The sequence below is a fragment of the Acipenser ruthenus genome, chromosome 12 (assembly GCF_902713425.1).
Source record: "Acipenser ruthenus chromosome 12, fAciRut3.2 maternal haplotype, whole genome shotgun sequence".
Lineage (NCBI taxonomy): Eukaryota > Metazoa > Chordata > Actinopteri > Acipenseriformes > Acipenseridae > Acipenser > Acipenser ruthenus.
In genome coordinates this window covers 39457716-39480714 of record NC_081200.1, presented here as the reverse complement: position 1 = coordinate 39480714, position 22999 = coordinate 39457716, and the positions used below count along the sequence as shown (strand labels likewise).

At 41.7% G+C, this 22999-nt stretch overlaps 1 protein-coding gene across 1 annotated transcript in view; it reads left to right on the top strand.

Moving 5' to 3' along the window:
• LOC117417471 (VWFA and cache domain-containing protein 1) overlaps window positions 1-18240 on the top strand; it is a 55719-nt gene extending 37479 nt beyond the window's left edge. Inside the window, exons 6-27 of the mRNA XM_034029639.3 lie at window positions 660-804; window positions 1157-1373; window positions 1876-2025; window positions 3125-3358; window positions 3666-3815; window positions 4883-5006; window positions 6243-6360; window positions 7594-7762; window positions 7956-8098; window positions 9077-9258; window positions 9585-9695; window positions 10054-10176; window positions 11106-11205; window positions 11327-11443; window positions 12107-12267; window positions 12688-12774; window positions 12991-13107; window positions 13321-13472; window positions 14536-14697; window positions 15134-15211; window positions 15491-15592; window positions 17061-18240. Of these exons, the coding sequence (XP_033885530.3) occupies window positions 660-804; window positions 1157-1373; window positions 1876-2025; window positions 3125-3358; window positions 3666-3815; window positions 4883-5006; window positions 6243-6360; window positions 7594-7762; window positions 7956-8098; window positions 9077-9258; window positions 9585-9695; window positions 10054-10176; window positions 11106-11205; window positions 11327-11443; window positions 12107-12267; window positions 12688-12774; window positions 12991-13107; window positions 13321-13472; window positions 14536-14697; window positions 15134-15211; window positions 15491-15592; window positions 17061-17302 (3184 nt within the window). The 3' untranslated portion in view covers window positions 17303-18240. The remainder of the gene's footprint in view (window positions 1-659; window positions 805-1156; window positions 1374-1875; window positions 2026-3124; window positions 3359-3665; window positions 3816-4882; window positions 5007-6242; window positions 6361-7593; window positions 7763-7955; window positions 8099-9076; window positions 9259-9584; window positions 9696-10053; window positions 10177-11105; window positions 11206-11326; window positions 11444-12106; window positions 12268-12687; window positions 12775-12990; window positions 13108-13320; window positions 13473-14535; window positions 14698-15133; window positions 15212-15490; window positions 15593-17060) is intronic.
• Window positions 18241-22999: the final 4759 nt, after the last annotated feature.

The window sequence follows — 22999 nt, the reverse complement described above, 5'->3', positions numbered from 1 at the left end:
AAGGAAGAGACCGAATACTCCCCTGTGTGTTAAACAATTCTAAAGCCACAAACAATATGGGTTTGATTTTACCAAGTCATTCACCTCTGAACAGCATGTGCTGCATATTAAAACAGTGACTGCGGCATTTGAGGGAGCTCCTTTACATATGCCACGATAATTGGGGCATTTCTGAAGAGTCATTTTCCAGTTATGTAAACAAAACAAAGCTAAACTAAACAGCCCCTGCCCTTGCTTGTCCAGGAGCCACTGTGATTATAGACTCCTAACAGGAATGCAGGCAGCGGGAGGGAGAGCACTGATCAGGGAGGATGCGCCTCATGTCTGGTTAGAGTGGCCTCCTCATGGAATCAGATCCTGTTCTGTTCTGAGTTTCCACAGAAAGCGGAGACCGTGTTTACCACTAAGCTCACATTGTTAGCTCTGTTCCAGTCGTGCTGTATTTTTATCAGATGACTTAAATTTCAAAGTAAAGCAGCTGGTCCTGACATGAGAATCGGGCCTAATTGTTTTAAGGTGAGGAGCACACAATTAGAAGCAGTCAGCCATACACTGTTGACATGCAAAGGAAATATTCCACTGAACTGAATAGAAAGGTAAATTACATTTAGTGGTCTGTGTCCTAAGGCAATCTGTCTGTATTTGGTTTTGTGTTCTAGGCCTGTGTATGTATCAGCAGTGCGGCCACAGTCAAAGCACATAGTCGTCATCGTGGACCATGGAGCCTCGGCCACGGAAACCCAGATTCAGATTGCTAAAGATGCGGCACAAGTCATCCTGAATTCCATCGATGAGCATGATAAAGTGAGTATTCTAACTATAAATAGAAATATGGGAGAGGGGGAGTATACTGAAGTATATTGTAGTGTGAATTTGAGAAGGGTTTGACTTCGTTCACCAAGATCACCTATAATCTTTAGCCTATTCAAGGTAGCAATACCGAACATTTGTAACAGATACAGCATAAACTTCAATATTTAATTTAATTTGGCCCAAACCCTGTTTTCTAGATGGTAATTACACAATGTAATACCAAACACTACCAGTTTAACTTTAGAGCATGGCATAAGATCTCCGTGTCAGTAGTTTTCTGCCCCTCTCATTTGCGCATGGTCCCGATGTACTCACCTTGGCTGCTGTCTCCTCTCTTGCTCAGATCTCCATGTTGGCAGTGGCAGATGCAGTGCGGACGTGTTCTCTGGATCAGTGCTACAAGGCTTTCCTGTCTCCAGCCACCAGTGAAACCAAGAGGAAGATGTCCTCCTTTATCAGCAACATCAAGTCCTCAGACAGCCCCACCCAGCATGCCCTGGGCTTCCAGAAAGCTTTCCAGCTCCTCCGGGACACTCACAACGTGACCAGGCAGAAGTCAAGTACGCTGTCCTTCTGTTCAATGTGCCTGTCCTTTCAGAAGTCAAGTACGCTGTCCTTCTGTTCAATGTGCCTGTCCTTTCTCGTGCTACTAGAGTGACTGGGGGCTCGTACTGCACACCTTTCAGCAAGCATCCATACTTCTCAAATCGATAAAAGCCGAGCACTCTCTTACTGAGCAAAAGCTGCTCTTTGAAGCTGTCTCTGCACCGCTCCTTCCCTGGAATGAGAACACATTGTTCATTTCTCATCCCTAAGATTAGGGTCATTTTGAGAACTGAGCTTTTGAACCCATCAGATACACAGATAAACCTAATGATGTTAGAAGAAGTCTGTAATGTATGTTAGCAGAGTTTTATGAACATGATTTGCTGCTGAAAGTATCGTACTACCGCAAGAAATAATTGCCCAAAGAAATAATTGGGGTGCTGCGCACAGCAATTGGTCACAGTTATTTGGCGTTTTTGGAGGGAGGCTGAAGTGCAGTGTTCTTTCTCTCTGCAGACACTGACATGGTGATAATCTACCTGTCATCGGGAATCACATCGAGGGACTCCTCCGAGGACGATAAGAAAGCCACGCTCCGAGTTATCAACGAGGAGAACGGCTACCTGAACAACGCTGTCATGATCCTTACCTACGCGCTCATGAACGGTATCAAGGGTTCATCACTTGAATATGAGGCATTGAGAGCTAATGCAGCTGTTTTTTTTAAGGGTTTATCACTTGAATATGAGGCATTGAGAGCTAATGCAGCCGTTTTTTTAAGGGTTTATCACTTGAATGTGAGACATTGAGAGCTAATGTAGCCGTTTTTTTTAGGGGTTTATCACTTGAATGTGAGACATTAAGAGCTAATGCAGCCGTTTTTTTAAGGGTTCATCACTTGAACGTGAGACATTGAGAGCTAATGCAGCCGTTTCTTTAAGGGTTCATCACTTGAACGTGAGACATTGAGAGCTAATGCAGCCGTTTCTTTAAGGGTTCATCACTTGAACGTGAGACATTGAGAGCTAATGCAGCCGTTTCTTTAGCACGTACGTGTTTCAATAACAAGAGGTTTTAAAAATGGATTCCTGTATACACTTCATTAGTGTTGTGTCCGTTTTACACGGCCCACCCCCTTCCCTTCATCTTCATGCTCTGTGGTGGGCTGGATTGTGTCCCTTCACCTGTCCCCCACTAAACAATGGTGCTAGATGTGTTAAGCAAAACTTCAAAGCAGACAGGCGTCTGTTAGCACAAACACAATTTCAGCATGACATTAAAATCGGATCTCCAAAGCACTGAAAGGAGGCTTGAGTGTACCGTACACCTATACAAAAATAGATGAAAGCGAGCGGCCCCTTTCAATAACAGACATGGGAGCACTTTGTAAAACAAGTGTTGTTTATCAAAGGGAATCTGATGATGCTTTTAAATGGACTGGCAATCACTTTCATGCTGTTTGTATTATTCGGTCCACAGATTGCGTTCAATTACCAGAAAGCCAATGTGTCTTTATTAAAGAGTCCTATATTGTGGTAAAAATGTGCATATCACAAATGAAATGGTAAAAGTATCACAAGGAGGAAACTGACCATTTGGATGACAAGATCCAATCTGTCACTAAATTTTAAACATATTTTGTGCACCACATTGGAAAAATAAAGTTAGCTTCATTTTATGTGTGGGTCCCTTGTACCTTAAAGGGTAGAGGTAGTAATGATTTTGTTTTGGAATTCTATGCCCTGATGTGATCCTCTCTGTGCAGAGGGTGTCACTGGATTGAAGGAGCTGGCATTCCTGCGGGATCTGGCTGAGCAGAACTCTGCCAAGTACGGAGTGCGGGACCGCGCGTCTCTCCCAGTCGTCAAGGGCAGCATGATGGTCTTGAACCAGCTCAGTAACCTGGAGACCACTGTGGGGCGCTTCTACATCAACCTGCCCAACAGGATGATCGACGTGGCCGTCTTCAGCCTCCCCTACAATGATGAAATGGGAGAAGGTACTGTATGAGTGACTGGCCCTTGAGCATCTTTACCACTGTACAAAAGAAACAGTAGATGTCATTAAGCTTACTCACCAGCAGGGGTCATCAGTGTCATCACACATTGCTCCACTGCTAAGTGTCTGTTTTGCACTCAAAGTACACATACTACATAATATAAGTGGTATTAAAGCTAATGAAAGTTAGGAATTTTTACAGCAGTAACTGCTCAGTAGATCTGAACATCTGAACATACAGCGATTTGAAATGTTCTGGGTACCGATCATGCGATACATGTGATTACAGAAACCATTTCTTCCTACAGGTCTCATAATGACTGTTGTCAGACCGTGTTACTTTGGCAACCTGTTGCTGGGGATTGTGGGAGTCGATGTAAACTTGGCCTACATCCTAGAAGATGTAACCTACTACCAGGACTCTCTGGCATCCTACACCTTTCTCATAGACAATAAAGGTTGGTATTTGAATGGAGCAAACCCACTGGCATTGTGTGCTGGAAGTGTAGGTTCCATTGCTCTCGTGCAGGGAGCTAATAGACAGGGACACATTCAAATGGGAGTGTCTGTCTTGGGAGTCCATGTCTTGGCGTGTCTAGACTGACATCTATTTCTAATGCTCTTTTGTGCTGTGTAGAATGCCTGTTTCAGAGGAAACACTTCAAACTTGATCACTCACCTGCCCACAGTTTCACTGCAGCTCAGTGGCATGGCATGTTTTGGCTAGGATAAAGAATGGTGATGAATGAGTGGAGTTGTCCATTATTTTAGTCTTGCCGTGAACAAAAGAAAACTTGCTGTGCCTTTTTATATCCAGTGTCTTTACAATCTGCCCAAGCTGCTTCATTTAACTACAGACTAATTACAGACAGGTAGGCGGTCTCCAATACAGTATTTTACATGTCTTTCAAACAGTGCTAGATTTCAGGCTTAGAGGTGAACCCCTTGACACCTGGTGTGTAAATCATTTGGGAGCCAAAGGCAAAATAACGCAGTTCCAGGTTATTATGCAGAGTCAGCTACTTTTGAAACGTCTTGCATTTGATGCCCTCATTGAAGGAAGTTTGGAAGCCTTGCTTGTTTAAAACTGAGAAAATAGGACAAAATAAACTGTAAGGCTACCAGCTGCCATGAACACTGCTGTGAGGAGTCTGATATCCTGATACACACAAAGCTGCAGTTCTGTGCATACTACTGAAGCCACTTGCATGGCAAGTCTCAGATATAAAGAAATTACCTTTACAGGTGTCGGAACGCAATCCAGGGTTTCATAATCTTTATTGCAACGCTTTTGTTAATCTACACATTGTTTTTAACTGTGATCCGTCCTTTTTGAAAATACCAAAAATGAACTGTATGCATCTGAATTCATAAAAAAAAACAAAAAAAGGCAACTCTGGTGGGGGCAGCTGTGGACACATTCCTGAGACTTCCCTGGTGCAGGGCTGGGGGTTTGGGTTCACTAACCTCCTGCAAGGCTGGTTGGAGACTAGACCACACTGACTGCTGTTTCCTGTTTTTCCAGGTTACACACTCATGCACCCCTCTCTCTCAAGACCTTACCTGCTGAGCGAGCCACCGCTCCACACTGACATCACCCACTATGAGAACATACCTGGCTTTGAGCTGGTGAGGCAAAACATTCTCAGGTGAGGAAAAGACCAGCCCTGAAAGCTCCAAACAACAGAAGTACTACTGGCTGGGATTGCATATGAAAATCAGACTGCAAGTGGTAGATCACACGTGCTGTGCGCTCAGGATGACCTCTATAACTCTGTCATGTTCTGGCTTTCAGACAGTTTCCGTGCTGCTGTGGAATGCTGTTAGCTGACCTCAATTCAGGTTCAGAAAGCTAGTACAGGCTGCATAAACAGTCCATGCTTGCACTTGAACATGTTTGAAAAACAATTCCACAATTCCGACGTAAGAGGAAAACTGCCAACATGTTTTGCCGAGTTGTTGTTGTTGTTGTTGTTGTTGTTGTTGTTGTTGTTGTTGTTGTTGTTGTTGTTGTTGTTGTTGTTGTTGTTGTTGTTGTTGTTGTGTTTTTTTTTTTTTTTTTTTTTTTTTGAAGTATAGCAAAGCAATAAGCTTGACACCCAATCAAACATAAACAGCAACAAGCCAGCATAGTACAATTATACTGTTATCGACCTGAGATAGGTGGCTACAGATAGTATAGGATAGGATTCTTGAAATGTATTTTTGTTTACGACTGTAAGTCGCCCTGGATAAGGGCGTCTGCTAAGAAATAAATAATAATAATAATAATAATAATAATAATAATAATAATAATAATAATAATAATAATAATAGGATAGGGCAGAAAATGAGTTTCTCCGAAAATAGGGTTTCCCTAGCAACCATTGGAGGGAGGTGTAAAGTCTGCTAGTGATGATTCAACAATAAGAAAGTAAGATTGCTGGAGGGACCAAGCTGAGTTCAAGGGTTCACAGCATATGCCGCTAGAGATTTGACTACACAAAAGGCTTCCTGAACGTGATTAAGTTGTGATTAAGTTGTCGTCTGTTTCATTACTATAATTGAAGACTGGGGGTCAACAGCGCTGAACTGCTCTAGCATCTGGTTTACATGCTTGAGAATTAACTTCCCAGCAAAATTAATCAGCAACCCCACAGTGCTTTGAGAGTACTGAACCACCATACGGGCCCCAGACATTTGATTTGAATGTATTGTTAAATCATTAAATACACAAGCAGAAGTGATCTAGAGCTTTTCTTAATGGCTTCAAGCTCCCTTTATGAAATTACCATTCTTGCATCTAATTGTTTCCATTCGAGGTTGATGGAAAAGCCCTCGTTGGATTTGTACAGTAATAACTTTTTTTTTTTTTGTTTCATTGATGTTGTGTTTTGTCAACACAGCCTCTCTCTAGGCAGCCAGGTCATTGCAGTCCCTGTGAACTCCTCTCTTTCCTGGCACATGAACAGACTGAGGGATGCCAGCCAGGAGGCTTACAACGTCAGCTACGCCTGGAAACTGGTGTGTAACCAAGAACATGCTGCCAGGGCAAGAGCAGGGTTGTGTAGTGATGACAACCTACATGTGGTGCTCGCCACAAAAAACAGGGTGGTCCATTTGCGTTGGCCTGTATACTGCATAAATCACACGTCCCGCACACAGGTCTTGAAAACAGGAACACAGGAGATTTGAGGGCATCACGCATCTAAAGGCATATTCACCCAGAAGCAAATTGCCGTGTCTGTGTCTGCACCGATGCGGTATCACTTTCAGTGTAAATGGGAAATCCCGGTAAAAAGCAGTCACACTTTATGCCAGCACTCAATCACCTTTCGAGGTGGTTCAGAGACGGTACTGAAACAACTTTTTCTCAGTGTAAACTGCAATGCCGCCACTGTCACCTCATTTTGTGGATTTTTTTTCCACAAAGAAAACGCAATTTCCTGTTCCGCCATGTGTTGATTGAAAAAGTAAATCCAACAAAGTGACATGTGACCGAGGGAGTAACTGCTCCGAAAAAGAAGTAAGGGAGCTTTCTGACCATCAGAGCAGAAGAGATTAAATGCACAACTTTATGGAACTGTGGGAGATGCTAATGTGTATTCCACAGAGGTAGAAAAGTTAATGACATGCAGTGTTGTGTGTAATAAAAAAAACAAGTGATGGCTAAATTAAAATCGTTGAAAGGCAAGCACCACAAGATCACAACAACATGAGTGGCTGAGCCCCCAAAGGACAGGTTCATTATGATTTATGTGACAACAGTCTATTGTGATATTCAGAAAGTATAGTGAAAAATATCACGTATACCACAGCAGGTACCAAAGGCATCATTGTTTTGATCATGGTACTGAACACTAGCAAATTATGTTAACGTGAGAATATCCACCTTCTGTGTAAATGGGAGTAAGCCGCCAAATTTTAGACACTGAACCGGCAATATTGTTGTGTGTAAATGGTGAATTTAGAAAACGAAACGTGGCATCAGTGTAGGCACGGACCCTGCATTTTCTGTGGGAATACGGCTTAACTAATGCAACATGCCCTTTTGAATGGAATCATTTTTTCATTCGTTATTTGTCCGTGGGTATAAGCATGTGTGTATAAGCATAACCTGAAGGTGTTGACTCCCTTGTTAATATTTTGACCCAGAATTCCATTTAACTCTTGCAGTGGGGACCCCATAGCTTGCATGGTTCTTTCAGGTCTTAATCATAGTTTGTATTATTTGGACCAATTTCTGTGGTGTTCTAGATTCAAGACACATCCTTCATCCTGTGCATTGCCTACGTGCAACCTGAGATCCCAGTGAAGCACCTGAAGAACCTCAACACTGTGCCCAGCAGCAAGCTGCTGTACCACCGGCTGGACCTCCTGGGGCAGCCCAGCGCCTGCCTGCACTTCAAGCAGCTGGCAACTGTTGGTAAGAGCAAACTTATGGGAGAGAGAAGTAATGACCAGCCACTTGTCTATCACATTTGAAAGCTTTATGCAGGAGGATAAAGATTGACACTAAAGCCTGCACATCGTTCACGGTACCTTGTCAACGGTGTTTAAATTCTCTGAAGCAATTTCCTTGACCCCTTTTTCTTCACCTTTTTTTTTGTGCAACACAGAGAGTCCAACAGTGATGCTGTCTGCAGGCAGCTTCTCCTCTCCATACGAGCACCTGAGCCAGCCAGAGACCAAACGCATGGTGGAACACTACACAGCCTACCTCAGCGACAACACACGCCTCATCGCCAACCCGGGGCTCAAAGTACGCAGCACAGCTTTCACCATAGCTTTCTTCCGCTTCAAAACTAGCAGTGGCCAAATAATGCAGGTTTCATTGCTGTAATCTAGGGTTACCATATGGCTCCAGATTAACCGGACGCTTTGAGACAGACCGGAATTTCAAAATTCCCCCTAAATTGAAAGTAATTCACGTATAAATGAGCTCCACCTTTGCTGAGATTAATCCTGCTGTGGTGGAATTGCTTGGGCGCGGCAAACAAGTCACACTGATCAGCTGCTTCTGATCAGATCTTAATGAACGAATAGCTAATTTATCGATAGAGCAACGAGATGACGATGCGATTGTATTTGCAGAATAATCTGGGCGATTGAATTTTAACAAACAGAAAAAAATAGCGACTGGCTGCAATTCATTCTTGGTGTAATACAATTATTTGACGCGCATGCGGGTATTTAAGCACCATTATTAATTGTAGCTAAGGACGGTTCATTTACACCTTCATTTATTTCAATTTAGGGGCAAGTTTGAAATCCCGTTCTGTCTCACAGCGTCCGGTTAATCTGGAGCCACATGGTAACCCTATGTAATCATTTCTAAGGATGTCAGTATTTGTAATGGAGCCTTATGTCAAGCCTCTACAGATAGCATCTGAATTGCATGTTTAGTTGTTTGTTAGTAATTTGTTTTATGTTACAGTATTTAAATCATTAACTTTAGCTAGCTTCAGCTTTTTGCTTAACTCTTTCAGCCCTACATAGCTTTACAGAAAGATAATCCTGAGTATAATTCAGTAATGTTGGTGCCTTGTGCTGTAAAAGATATAAACATGGGTCCAAACTGTATATCTGTTCAGTTTTCTTTCCTGGACCCAGGCAGGTCTGCAGTGTTGTAAGAGTTAAGGTGTTCTCAGGCCTGCCTTGAAGAAGCCCTGGCTGCAGCTTAGTGTTTTCTCATACATGTCTTAAAGGAACCCTGCTGTGTTTTCTTACTGTCTTCTAGTCTTCTGTCAGAAATGAAGTAATGGCTACCAGTCACGTAACCGACGAATGGATGACTCAAATGGAAATGAGTGGCCTGAACAGTTACATTGTGCGTCGTTACATAGCAACGCCCAATGGGGTGCTGAGGATTTACCCTGGCTCCCTCATGGATAAAGCATTCGATCCCACCAGAAGACAATGGTAGGGGTTTTACGCTCCATTGTAAAGTGTCTGCAAGCAGTCCTGTAGGATGATAGACTACAGTTAATAGACTCCAAAGCAGGTCATGAGGGTCATTATTATAAGAGTCAAAAATAGCACAGGGCAGTCATACTGTGTGTGGGGGGGGGGGGGGGGGGGGGATTTTAATTGGTTAAACACTTTACGACAGTATGCATATTTTCAGTATCTTTTATTAATGTGCGTAGAAATATGTTGATTTCAGACACTATATAATAAACACTCACATTTTATTTTAAATAAATATATTTGCAAACAATGTTTTAATTTGTGTGCTTTCTTTCCAGGTACCTTCACGCCGTGGCCAATCCAGGCCTGATCACCTTCACTGGACCCTACCTGGATGTTGGAGGAGCTGGATACGTGGTCACTATCAGCCACACGATCCATGCCTCCAGGTAATAAGAAGCAAGCATACATACAGAGGGTAGAAATACTTCCATAGAGAAAGGTTATAAATGAGGCACTTATCCAAACAAGAAATCATCCTCTGTGAAAAAATCCTTCTTAAAGTAGAAGAGCTTCCAAATGAAACAAAAGCAAGCCCCTGTTTTGGGTTTAAATGATACACACAAAGGTTGTTTCTGAGATGTGAAATAGCTACCTGTCATGCTGTCAGACCACCATGAGCTGTCTCTGCTGATGGCCATTGTGTATTCTCTGTAGGCTTTGGTTTAACCAGCAGATTGGTCTAGCTCTTCTGAGCACATTACCTGGTGTGGGTGCTGCTATTAACTGCCTGCTTTCCCCCACAAGCTCCCAAATGGCCTCCGGTTACGCCGTGGCAGTGATGGGCATCGACTTCACCCTCAGATACTTCTACAAGGTCCTTCTGGACTTGCTGCCCATCTGCAACCAGGACAGGGGCAACAAAATTAGGTAATCCCCCCCTCCCCCCTCCTCCAGACAGTGTGCTCAGTTTGGACTCTGTAAGACGGTTATTGTTAGTTCTGAAAGGGCTTGCTTAACGATGTCCCACTGAGGCTCTTAAAGACTTTTTAAATGCAACTAAGCTGATTTTCTCATTTTGAAAATTCTCCCATGGCCCCCTTTCTCAAGCTTCTGAAGTTGTAGTTCTTACAGAATGAATTGTAAGCAGTGTGATGTAGTCGTTATGGGTTGTTCCCAGCGTGTTTACATTCACTTCAGTCACATCTTATGAATGTTAAAGCACCCCTGTGGCCTCCAGAGCGCTCAGAATCCTGTCTGAAGTACATCGGGTACACCAGAGTGTAACCATTAACCTGTCTGTCCTGAAACACTCGGTTCCTAGCAGAGGTAAGAAATACCCCACTTGTTCCAAGGAGTCTTAGCCAGGGTAAACTCATAGAGCAGTGTTGCAAGGGGACAGTTGGCTCAGCCAGGAATGGGATTTAAATGCAATCTGATGGTATTATATCTGTCATTTACTTTATACTCGCTTTATATTTTAGTCATTGAGCTTTGAAGTTTCAAATGTGTTTTCTACCAAAATACACCAATAAACCAAGTACAGTGAAGCTACTGTGTTACGAACAAAGAATCAAGGCTGGGCTCTATTGCTTCAAAGGACCTGGAATTGGAATTGATATTTTAGAGACATAATAATTGCTGTGATTGTTCAACTGCTTTCATTTGAAGCCAATTTACTTGAATAGCATTGACTTCAATTTAAGTAATGTGTTGCCACTGTGCGAGAAGTTCCTTTGAACAGAATTCTGCTCATTGCAGTTTTGCTCAGTGATGTGTTGGAGTTGATTAAAAAGGGAGTGGGAACTGGAGTCTGTGTTTTGGGGAGGGTCCCTTTTAATCAGTGCTTCCTGTTTCAGGTGTTTCATAATGGAAGACAGGGGTTACCTGGTAGCGCACCCAACTCTCATTGACCCCAAAGGCCATGCACCTGTGGAGCAGCAGCACATCACACACAAGGTAAGACCTTGTAATAAAGCCACACGCGTGCTTCCAGCAGTGTGGGCTGAGCCTGGTTAGGACAGGGCTGTTTCCCCTCAAGCAGGGCATGCGGTAAAGATTTCTAACTTTGATATTGCAGGAGCCTTTGGTAGCGAACGATATCCTCAACCATCCAAACTTTGTGAAGAAAAACCTGTGCAATAGCTTCAGTGACAGAACAGTGCAGCGTTTCTACAAGTTCAACACCAGCATTATTGTAAGTGTGTGTGCGTGTGTGCGTGCTCAAGGATGTGCTGCGGGCACAGTGTGTCTCTTAGAAATATTTCGCTGCTGTCTATAAATGTGTTTTTCATGCAGGTATGAAAGTGTGTGTGCAGAGCGAAGGGTTGGTGTGCATTAAATCCTAGAATAAAAATCAACTTGGCTGAGCTGCTTAACCTGAGCAAGTCTACCTTGTCCTTTAGCCCCATCTAGCGGTTCAAATAAGAACTACCATGACTCGTTTTTTTTTTTCTGTCAAAATGAACAAGCTACAAACGTTCCAAGTCATCACCATCATTGTCTCCACCCCCACCTGGCTTGAACTAAATATTTTATGAAAGGAAAGGTGTTTTAAAAACTTCATTCAGCAGTGGTGAATAAAAACCACAACAGTAAATACCTCTTTCTAATTAAAACATGTTTATTGAAACCCTTTGAATGTTCATTTCACTACCAATATGTGTTAACAGAATTCACAACCCTATTTGAGGCATTAATCTACTAAAATAGATAGTAATAAAGCTCAGTTGACTCATGTAAGGTTTTGTTTTTTGCACTTTCTTTATCATAATAAAATCAGTTGCATTACATTAACACCGTAGTCCCGGCCAGCAACACTGTATGTTGTAGCTGATTTGAACTCTTGTGCTCCCTGCAGGGTGACCTGACGAATCTGGTGCATGGAAGCCACTGTTCCAAATACCGTCTGACCCGGATCCCAGGCACCAACGCCTTTGCAGGGATTGTGAACGAAACGTGCGATTCCCTGGCTTTCTGTGCCTGCAGCATGGTGGACAGGCTCTGCCTCAACTGTCACAGGTGAGGAAACAATCTCTAACCCTTTCATGCATGAAATGTTTATTTGTCCATTTTTTTCCATTGCTTTTATATAGGGGGGGGGGGGGGGGGGAATAACATCCTCATATGAGGTCATCATGCATTTGCGTCTTCCATAGGTCCCCATATAAAGACTAGAAGAGATTTTTTTTTTTTGTATTCATCCCCAAATGAGGTAACCATGCATGAAAGGTTTTAAAAAAAATGGGTGTTTTGTTTGCTATAGAACATTTGAGTATCCTTGTCAACAAATTTGTCTAGGAGGTCAGTGCTAATTAAAAAAAAAAAAAAATTCTAAATGTTCAGATTGATTTTGATTAGTGCTTGTGGTGTTTTATAATTCCATGGAAATGTATCAGTTGATCAAAACAGATATTCCATGTGTATCTCCCCTTATTGCAGGATGGAGCAGAATGAGTGTGAATGCCCCTGTGAGTGCCCTCTAGAGGTCAATGAATGCACTGGCAGTCTTACCAACGCAGAGAACCGGTAAGGACGTGAGCCTTAAGATATGAAGTGTGACTTGTGGTTAATTGCTGTGATAACTGTTCTTGTTTCGAGTTCATAGACCTGATAAGGGATGTATTTCTCACATGGCAAAGGATTTTGCAGGTTGTCCCAACAGTCTAATTCCGAGCCCTGAAAAGCCAACAAGCTTGGGTATATGTGATTTAAAGCCTGGTGTTTTTGTGTCCGTCGCCACAGGAACCCCAGCTGTGAAGTTCACCAGGACCCCTTATCTCTGACGCTGATTGACCCCAGTCTGCAGGACACACTGCCGCAGTGCATCAATACCAGGTGTAACCAGAGGTTCACCAGCGGGTAATTCCATTTCTTTACTATCCTCATATTGTTTTTGTGGGCAGGTGGAAAGAAGCCACTATCACAGCTACCCTTTCACACACCCTTTACACACTAGCCCCACCAGGACTGGGCTGATGCACAGTGTTTCCAGTTTACTGCATACTCTCAATTCCAGTGTAGGACTGGTAAATGAAACATAGCTCAATGACCATGCCCTCTGTGTTGTTGCAGCGATTGCTTTGGGGTGCTGGACTGTGAATGGTGTGTGGTGGACAGCGATGGGAAGACTCACCTCCACAAGCCCTACTGCGCTCTTCAGAAGGAGTGCTTTGGGGGCATTGTGGGAGCCAGGAGTCCCTATGTGGATGACATGGGCATTTTAAGTAAGTTATTCATACAATCTTTTAAAGAAAACGTATTGCATTAATGTCAGCATGTTGGCGGAAATAGATTTGATATGACAGTTGTTTTTGTGAAAAAGCGGCCCTTTTCATGAGATATTCTGTATCCGTAGGTGCCTATGTCTAGTCTACATCATTGGAAAGTCATGTCCTTTTTATCACAAGCAAAAGTCAGCAATGTTCCTTACCTTCAGCAGAGTAAGCAGTATTCCTAGCACAGCAAAGCAAGTGCTCCCTTTTGCAGTGACCTCTGCACATTCTTTACTAGCCATACTTCTAACAGCATAAACGAACAGTAGACTCTTCAAGCGATAGTGCGAATAGTAGACTCTTTAAACGATAGTGCGAATAGTAGACGCTTTTGAATCCGGTATTAAGCTCTCCCATCTCCTGGATGTGGCAGATGTAAGAACAAGGAAGCCCATGTGATATGCTTGCATAAAATAAACTGGGTTATTCCCATGGCAACTTGTAAAAAATAGTCAATACCTAGCCAAGGATGATGAAAGCTGAATTGGAGAGGACATCCTAATCTTAAGTGTGTGTGACGTTATCATAAACACAGAAATCTTTGTTCTGTTGCATCCAGAAACTACCAGGAAGACATCTGCCCTGATCCGTTCCCGCTGATCTCATATTAAGGCAAAGTAACTCACTTCAACACTGCGTTCTTTTATAACATATGCCTGTGGTACGGGATAAAGTGACAGACTTAATGACTGTCTTGCAAATTTGTTCCAATAACAAAATAAACAAAACACCACCATTGTATGAGAGTATTTCAGGACAGTTCTCTCCTTTTTACCATTTTGTTTTTTCTCAAACCCTCTATGTTTTTCTTGCTATAAAATATCCAAGTTTGACTTTATTCATTGCCCATGTGACCTGCTGTAATTGGAACCACTCACACACATGCCAGGTCGAATACATGCAAAATCACATTCCTCCTAATGGGGCCATTAAGAGGTCCCTGACACTCCACCCTAGACTGACTCAGTGAGATGCTGTAACTCGCAGAACTAATGGATTCCTCCTCCTTCTCCAGGTGATGAAGTGATCACACTGAACATGATTAAAAGCGCCCCGGTGGGGCCTGTGGCGGGGGGGATCATGGGCTGTATCATGGTGCTGGTTCTGGCAGTGTACGCTTACAGACACCAGATACACAGGAGGAGTCACCAGCACATGTCCCCGCTTGCAGCGCAGGGTAAGGAGCAGCTGTTTTGTCAGTGTTTCAGTGTTTTTTTCAAGTGTGTTTGTTTGGGGGTGGAGTGCAGACTCTGGCACACTGCTGTTGTGTATTGAGGCACTGCTTGGCAATTAACTCAAGTCTAGTCTAATGTGTGACCTTTTAAAACGTGGTTTTCCACTTTTAAATTAATGGGTTGATAAATTAGGATTATTAAACTGAGATTAATTAAGGAATTATCGAAGGTAACAAGCTTTTCCATTAACGACTTAAGGCAAAGGCATTACTCCCCATGTCAAATTGTCAAAATTGAGTAATGCTGAGTAAAGGGCATCATAAATACCAGCAGCCAATGCAGCTTTTCCTTGTATTTCTTTTTCTAAATCGCAGCATATGCACTCATACTCAATTAGCAACACGGTCTGAAAGCTTTGTCATTTCTCTTTGCCTACAGAAATGTCTGTGCGAATGTCAAACTTGGATAATGAGCGGGATGAGAGGGACGAAGACAGCCATGAAAACAGAGGCATTAGTAAGTGTTTCACAAACAGATTTCTTTTTTTCAAGCGTTCTGATGCCTGTAAGATGGCTCTTCTCATCCGTGAACAATTAGCGCTGCTTCTTACAGCTGTGAAACGACTGTGTTTGCTTTAGGAGAGCTGCTAATAAGCTAAGTGTAGCCTCACCTCACTGCATAGGGGATGGGGTGCCACTGCAGATTTAGCTCATGCTTAAAGTCATCTATAAAGAGAGTGAACAGGACATCCACAGTGAGACCGTGTTGTAACAACGTGGCTTTGTTTTTGAACAGTGAGTAACACGCGGTTCATCGCCGCGGTGATCGAGAGACGCAGCCACAGTCCAGAGAGGAGAAGACGCTACTGGGGGAGGTCAGGGACCGAGAGCGATCACGGTAAGAGCCAGCTGCTCCCGTGCTGGTTTATTCTTTCAGGTCCAGCAGCCTGTGAACGACTCTAGAGTGTCATAGCCTGAACCACACTTGGGGTCAATTCTAATTTGAATTGCAATTACAGCAGGATTGTTTGAGAATATTGATCGAATGACAAATGTGTGATTGAACTGTAATAGAGCAGTGATGTGGTGTAATTACAAAGACATTGTAATTAATTACAAATTGCACAATTCCAGGTGTAAGGCTGAACAGTAAACACTGTCCAGATCTGTGCTTCCCACAGCGCATGGGTTTCATAATGTCTGGGGTATCGCTTTAGCATTTAGGGTACTTTAGTGCACAACTTCTATCCCTGCACTTTCAAATGCAACATTTCTAATCTCTCTGACCTCGCTTTACAGTAAAAGTGCTTTTTTCTATTATAATAAACAGTATCAAGTTTTGACAGCAGCAGCAGGTAAGGAGAGGGGTCAGAGTGTGCATTAGTCAAGTCAAATGGAAAAGTGGGTATTGCTAGGTAAGCAGAATTGTACTTGTTTTCAGTATATCGGAGAACTCTTTGATAAATGCCACAGGGTATTGAACTGGTTGCTTTGAAGTCAAAAGTTTAAGTCAGCGTTTTTGTTTTGTTTCTTACATTTAAGATGTGTTATTGTTATAACAAGTCAGAACTTTTACTTGTATGCAAGACTGCATCATAAAAGCATTTGTTGTTTTAATTTGAATTGCCCTTTTTGTTTTATACAAGGCTAATTATTTCACTTAACTGTACAAGCATTAAAACAATGCATATAAACCTGTTCCATCTCTCTGCTGTATTGGCACTTGAATAACGAGATGTTTAAGGTGGATTCAGATAATTGGGCCTACAATACTCACAACATATTGCGCCTTTCAGTGGTGCCACAGAAAACCGTATGACCAATGCTAGTGTAACCCTATAGAAGTTTACATTACAACCAACAAAGGGTTAAATGTAATATGCCATATGTAATGGTTATGATTGGCCAGTAGGTGGAGTAGGAGGGAAGAAGAGACATGAATCCACCATTTTCTCGATTCCTCTCAGAAAAGCAAAAAAGAGAGTTGCAGAGAGAAGAAAATAAAGGAAAACAACCATTGATTAAGAAAGAAAGAAAAACTATACTGTTTACAAGAAGGGGGATTCCCCTTTAGCGAAACTGTAGCGTGTCTGGCTTTAGTGCAGACCGCGGTGAATGTAAAAATAAAATATAATACGTAAATCAAAAAGAGTTACACTATCAAACGTGAACTATCTGTGATTCACTTCAGGTTTGCCAATGTGATGTTGATCAGTGAGTTCCAGTTCACAATGTGATGTTGATCAGTGAGTTCCAGTTCACAATGTGATGTTGATCAGTGAGTTCCAGTTCACAATGTGATGTTGATCAGTGAGTTCCAGTTCACAATGGCCCTTTAACAGGTCCACTGTGTTTATCTCCTGCAGGCTACAGCACCATGAGCCCTCAGGAGGACAGCGAGAACCCGCCCTGCAATAACGACCCCCTGTCGGCTGGAGTGGACGTCGGGAATCACGACGAAGATCTGGACCTGGACACGCCTCCACAGACGGCCGCTTTGTTAAGCCACAAGTTCCACCCGTACCGACACCCCCACCACTACTCACTGCACCCCAGCCACCACCTGCAGGCAGCTGTCACCGTTCACACTGTGGACGCGGAGTGCTGAAGCGCCGCTCGCGTTGGCGTGACCTGACCTGGGGGAGCTGCTATTTAACGAGAGCCTGCTGTTGCCAGCCTGGATTAACCAGCGGACTTGGGAATTGTACACAGCCCTCCTGCAGCCAGACACTGAACTAACTGAGTGCGGGAGTGTTTGAGAGACTGCCTGCTATTCTGAAACTGGAACTCGAACACCCGAGCAGGTGCAGGTTTTGGAACATGGCAAATAATGGAAAATGGTGTTTACAGAAGTCTCGTGGAAAAGAAGAACTACTATGTGGGGACTTGTGTGTGTGTGTGTGTGTATAAAAAGTGCAAACAATGCATCTCAGATTTAAACAAAAAAATAAAGGATTATTTTTCTACTATTTATTTAACTGAATTAAAAAAAAAAAACTAAAAAAAAAAAGTTTTTAAAATGCTTGTTGTAGATTGAGTTGGACTGAGATCTTTTACTCTTGAGAGAAGCCGTGAAACCAACACATTGGAACAACCAGCATTACCTAACAAATGAAACCTTCACCACTTACTGCCCTCTTTGTTATGTAGTAAAGAAAATGTCATAGTTAAATGTACGGTACATTTTTAATAATACACTTCGCTAAGTATATGACCTGTCAAAGACTGCAGAAGATATGTTTTGAATGACCTAAACTGTTAAATACTACAGGACTGCACAATTGTCGATATATTTTATACATTTTAAAAGAAGAAATATTGCTGCTCCTTGACCAGGCTAAATCTGTTAACGTTTTGTTACAGGAAAAGCCAATATTCCTCTTATTAAGCTGATCCATGTATGGGTCAAATCAAGTAATTAGTACAACATACTCTCTTAATACCTTGATAGAAAGTAGAAGTGTATGATTTTGTACATAAAAAGTGTAATTAATAGAATGGCAATATCAAATGTTTTTATATTTAAGCATTAAACCATGCACTGTTGGCAAGTGTACTGTGTAGAGTTTTTACCTGGGAAACAGGAAAACTGAACTTGGGACACTGTAGTTCACTGCTTCAGAGAACATAAATACTGTTTTAACCGTCAGTTATCCTGCATTTCGAGAAGATGGCTATTGAAAAAAAGAAAAGGGTTTGTGATTCAAGTCCTTTTGTATATACTTGGTTTTTTTTGGAAAGAAAATACAAAAAACATTCCATGTACACTGTATATGTATGTATAACTGGTCAACAGTTCATGCACTAACAGGAAGTTCATTTTACACCAGTGTATCCTGAATGTCAATTCTGTGTTGTAAATGGCAAGTTAGAAATACAAATGATTGCATCTTTAATCCAAATGCCAGTACTTGTACTGAATCCAATTAAATACTACAGCAGTATGTATACTGTACAGTGTTGTCTGTATGAAGCAGACCTCCTTGTCACTTGATCCAGGTGGAATCTCTTTTAAGCTAGGTCAAATGATACCTGTGCAGTATTGATCTGTACCATTTCAGTATGTCAAATAGCCTGTCTGTTCATTTTAATTGTAAAGCTGAGGGAACACAAAGCCACTTTGTGGCTTGGAACTTGGTTTCAGGAGACTAGGCTTGAGGCCACTGCATGGCACACCAGGGGTGACTTGGGGTTTGATGCAGCAAAATTGCCTCAAACTAGGTATCCCGGTCTCCTGGAACCAGGTTTCAAGCCACTGCTCCTAAAAAAGTGGCTTTGTGTTTCCTCGGCTTAAGGTCTGTGGATTTCTTCCAGTCGTCACAGCCCTGATGGGACACCATTGAAGAATTGCCTTGTATGGTTTGATCCACACTGTGTTTTCTAGCTGCTGGTGATGCATTCACTGTCGTCTTGTGCTGATATTATATCTATATCTATATCTATATATATATATATATATATATATATCATATATATATATATATATATATATATATATATACTTTTAAAACCACACAGACTCTTGTTTTACTGACACACAGGGTACTTTAAATCTCTTGTTTGTTTGTTTTTTTTCTTTCTTTAAAGACAAAGACTTGGTTCTGCATGCACTCGGTGCATTCTAATTTATTGTTATTTACAAACTGTACATAATTGTTTTATAACAGTACTGGTGATCTTGCATTATCCCATCATGGGTTAGAACCCTTTGTGTTCTCGTAGTTAGTTGATCTACTGTGTTCAGTGTCATTTTACAATTTGCCTAAAACTGGAAGTCAGTGCAGTATATCAAATTAAATTCATTTTGGTTATAAAATGGTTTGTGAATTTATTTATTTTTTTGAGAGTGAAATATAGCAGTGAGAGGGAACCCCTAATGAAACATTTTTAAAAAATCAATTTCAATTTCTTTACATAAATGAATGCATTTTATACCAGCAATTAGTTCCTGCCTGTGAGATCATGCACGGCAGGATATTTATAGAAACAAATGAAAGTTATTGTTTAAAATAAGCTAAATATATGCCTGCTGAATGATTTGGCAGACGCCCTTAAATTCAAAGCAAATGCAAATGATTTAATTCCTAATTGTGTTTAAGCAGCTGCTGTAAAAAAAAAAAAATTGTTCTGAAAAAAAGCATTGGTTAGGGAAAACAATCCACAGCGAGCTATAATGAGCAAGTCTTCGTATGCATTCACACTTGGTTAGTTTGTGTGCGGTTTGGTTAGTTTCAGAAGCATATGTGAATGCTCCAAAGGAACTCCGTCCCTTTCACAGTTCATTTGAATCGAACCGAACCGAGTCCTTCTCAAGAGGTGGTCTCAGTCCCTTTGGTTAGTTTATTTCAGTGCAGTGTGAAAGCACAGTTCATTCAGTGAACCAGCAATTAGAACTTTCCTTTTTCACTGAGGTGCGCATGTGAACACAAAAGGAACAGAGTTATTTTCCTCGCTGCAAGTGACATTTCAGAATGTGTAAGCTGCAAGAGAATGTGTTTGTGATGATGATTCGATTAGATACTGCTGGTGAGACCAGCTAATAACATATATGCTCTTAATATATCCATTCATACAGATCTGATCATACTGGTATTGGTAGGCAACCTGTTTTACGTACAGCACAAAACCATCCACTTCCTTTGGAAAATGAATCAAGATTAAAAGCCTTATATCAAAAACGAACTGTCAAGAACTGGAACAGCAACAATCAACTAACTACGAGCCTGTCGCTGCTCTGTGCCAGAAGAACTTCTCAAACAAGCTGCTACGTACACCGTCTCCAGGAACCGGTGTCAAACCGTGCCAAGACCGCATGCGTTGGCATTGTAGAGTCTGGCTGTTGCAGTAAGCAGACAGATGGTATGCTGGATATTTAAAAGATTTAAAGGGGGTGGTTGTTGCCAATTCCATTAGCTCCCAGATTTTTTTATTTTTATTTATTTTTTATTTATTTATTTCTTAGCAGACGCCCTTTTCCAGGGCGACTTACAATTGTTACAAGATATCACATTATTTTTACATACAATTACCCATTTATACAGTTGGGTTTTTACTGGAGCAATCTAGGTAAAGTACCTTGCTCAAGGGTACAGCAGCAGTGTCTGCCACCTGGGCCTGAACCCACGACCCTCCGGTCAAGAGTCCAGAGCCCTAACCACTACTCCACACTGCTGCCCACACTGCTTGCTTGAATGTGTCCTGTTATTATGCTGTATTTAATTGTGTGTTTTATTTAATCAAAAACACAATAGCATGCAAGTTGACCCATTTAACAGTGTGGATCAGAGTCAGTGACCATGCACCTTGAATTGGCACTCTGTTAAGTTCTTGCCAGTAAAACTAAATTTACCAAGAAAAAAAACTTTCACTTCCACTGCAGGGATGGAAATAAGACTCCTATTGCATAACAGTTTCACCCATTCCAGGTTTTATTCAGAGCTTGATTAGCCACATTGTATAAGCAACAAGCTCATAGCAAAACCAGGAATGGATCAAACTGTCATGCCAGAGAGTCTTTTTTCCATCCCTCTACTCTCCCGTGCTGTTACCCTTGTCATTCCCCGGGTTCACAACTGCATGTGCTCTACATAACTTGTCTGTGTTGAAGCGCTGAATGTTTTAAAAACTTACATTTGCTATGATTCCTCAGAACTACAAATGACCACACGGGGGCCCCTACACTGCCACCCACACACACACTACCTTGCAGGCATGAGTTGGAGTTTTCGATTGCTTTCCCAGGTGTTCAGTTAGCCAGCTTTGCTACTTCCTGACACCTACACTGCTGTTACTGTATGTGCATCAGCCATCTTCTATCTACTGACATCTACACACGGTGCATTTCACCTTGCAGACTTAAAACAGGACTGTTTTATCATTATTGTGTTTGGTTTTTTTTCATACTACAATATATTATTTTAAGAATGTGGTCTTATTCTCGTGCATATTTACAGTTAAACACACTAATAAGTGACTATCCTCTTTCCTCTGCCTTTCATTAGAGGTAAAGCTAAAGTATTGTAATGTTTTACTCATTTTTATAATGTAACTGTGCTTTATAATCAGATCTCTAATGTAGGTTATAATAAAAGAATAATAAAATATACATATAAATACATAATTGCTGTTAGAACTATTGATTGCAAAGTCAGTTTGACACTTTGTATTCCTGCGGTACACACACACATACACATGCGGCACAGTTCAAAACGTTTAGCAATTTTTTTTCCACAGCAACAGTTCAAAGTGTAACACTGGCTTTATATTGTAACCTAGTGGATGTTATGCACGTTTTTTTTTTTTTTTTATCAGATCTTTTATTTGGGGAACAAACAACGATAGGACAATACAACAATAAATTTCCCTGAGCTGCTTCTTGCTACGTGTATACTGTTACATGTGTTTTATTTCCTCCCAGCCAATCTACCTTCAGACTTCAAAACAAGTGTTTGAAATGTTAATTACCTAGTCACTAAAGGACAGACTGTGCTACGCACAGTAATTGTTTCCCCTCGGTGCAGGCAGTCAGGGATTGATATAATAAAAGCATGAAGGACCGACTCTCCTCAGAGACTGTAGGCTGGATAACTCAGGACTAAAGAATTCACACTACGCTCTTACTGCACCATTGAGATGATATTACTTAGTCTCGAGGTCAGTCAATAGTATAAGACTATCAGGGCAAGTCAGAGCAGGGACTGACTGAACCCAGGAAGACAAACAACAGGGTATTCAACAACACGAACCCATACACCACACCTGTGTAAGGAAACAGTGTAAGAGCTATTAAATATGGAAAGCAGGAGGTAACACATTATGCGAGAAAAGAATCCTAAATACAACTGTGTTCAAGTACCTGTAGTAAACATAGTACACTATTAATACGTCTTATTAAAACTTTTACCAAGCGAAAAACGTTTTGTACACGGACTGCAATTCTTGGAACATATTAGGGGCCTGATTTAACACTTTGCGCAAATGGCCCATGTAATATATTTACTACAGACACAGCAATTTGCCTAGGTTTTGCCCATAGGGGAAAATAATATAGACCTAGGAATCCAAACACACCAGTTCTGACTGCGTTTAGATGCAGTACTGTTAAAGAAACGGGCTTGTAACCAGGAGGTCCCCGGTTCAAATCCCACCTCAGCCACTGACTCATTGTGTGACCCTGAGCAAGTCACTTAACCTCCTTGTGCTCCGTCTTTCGGGTGAGACGTAATTGTAAGTGACTCTGCAGCTGATGCATAGTTCACACACCCTAGTCTCTGTAAATCGCCTTGGATAAAGGCGTCTGGTAAAT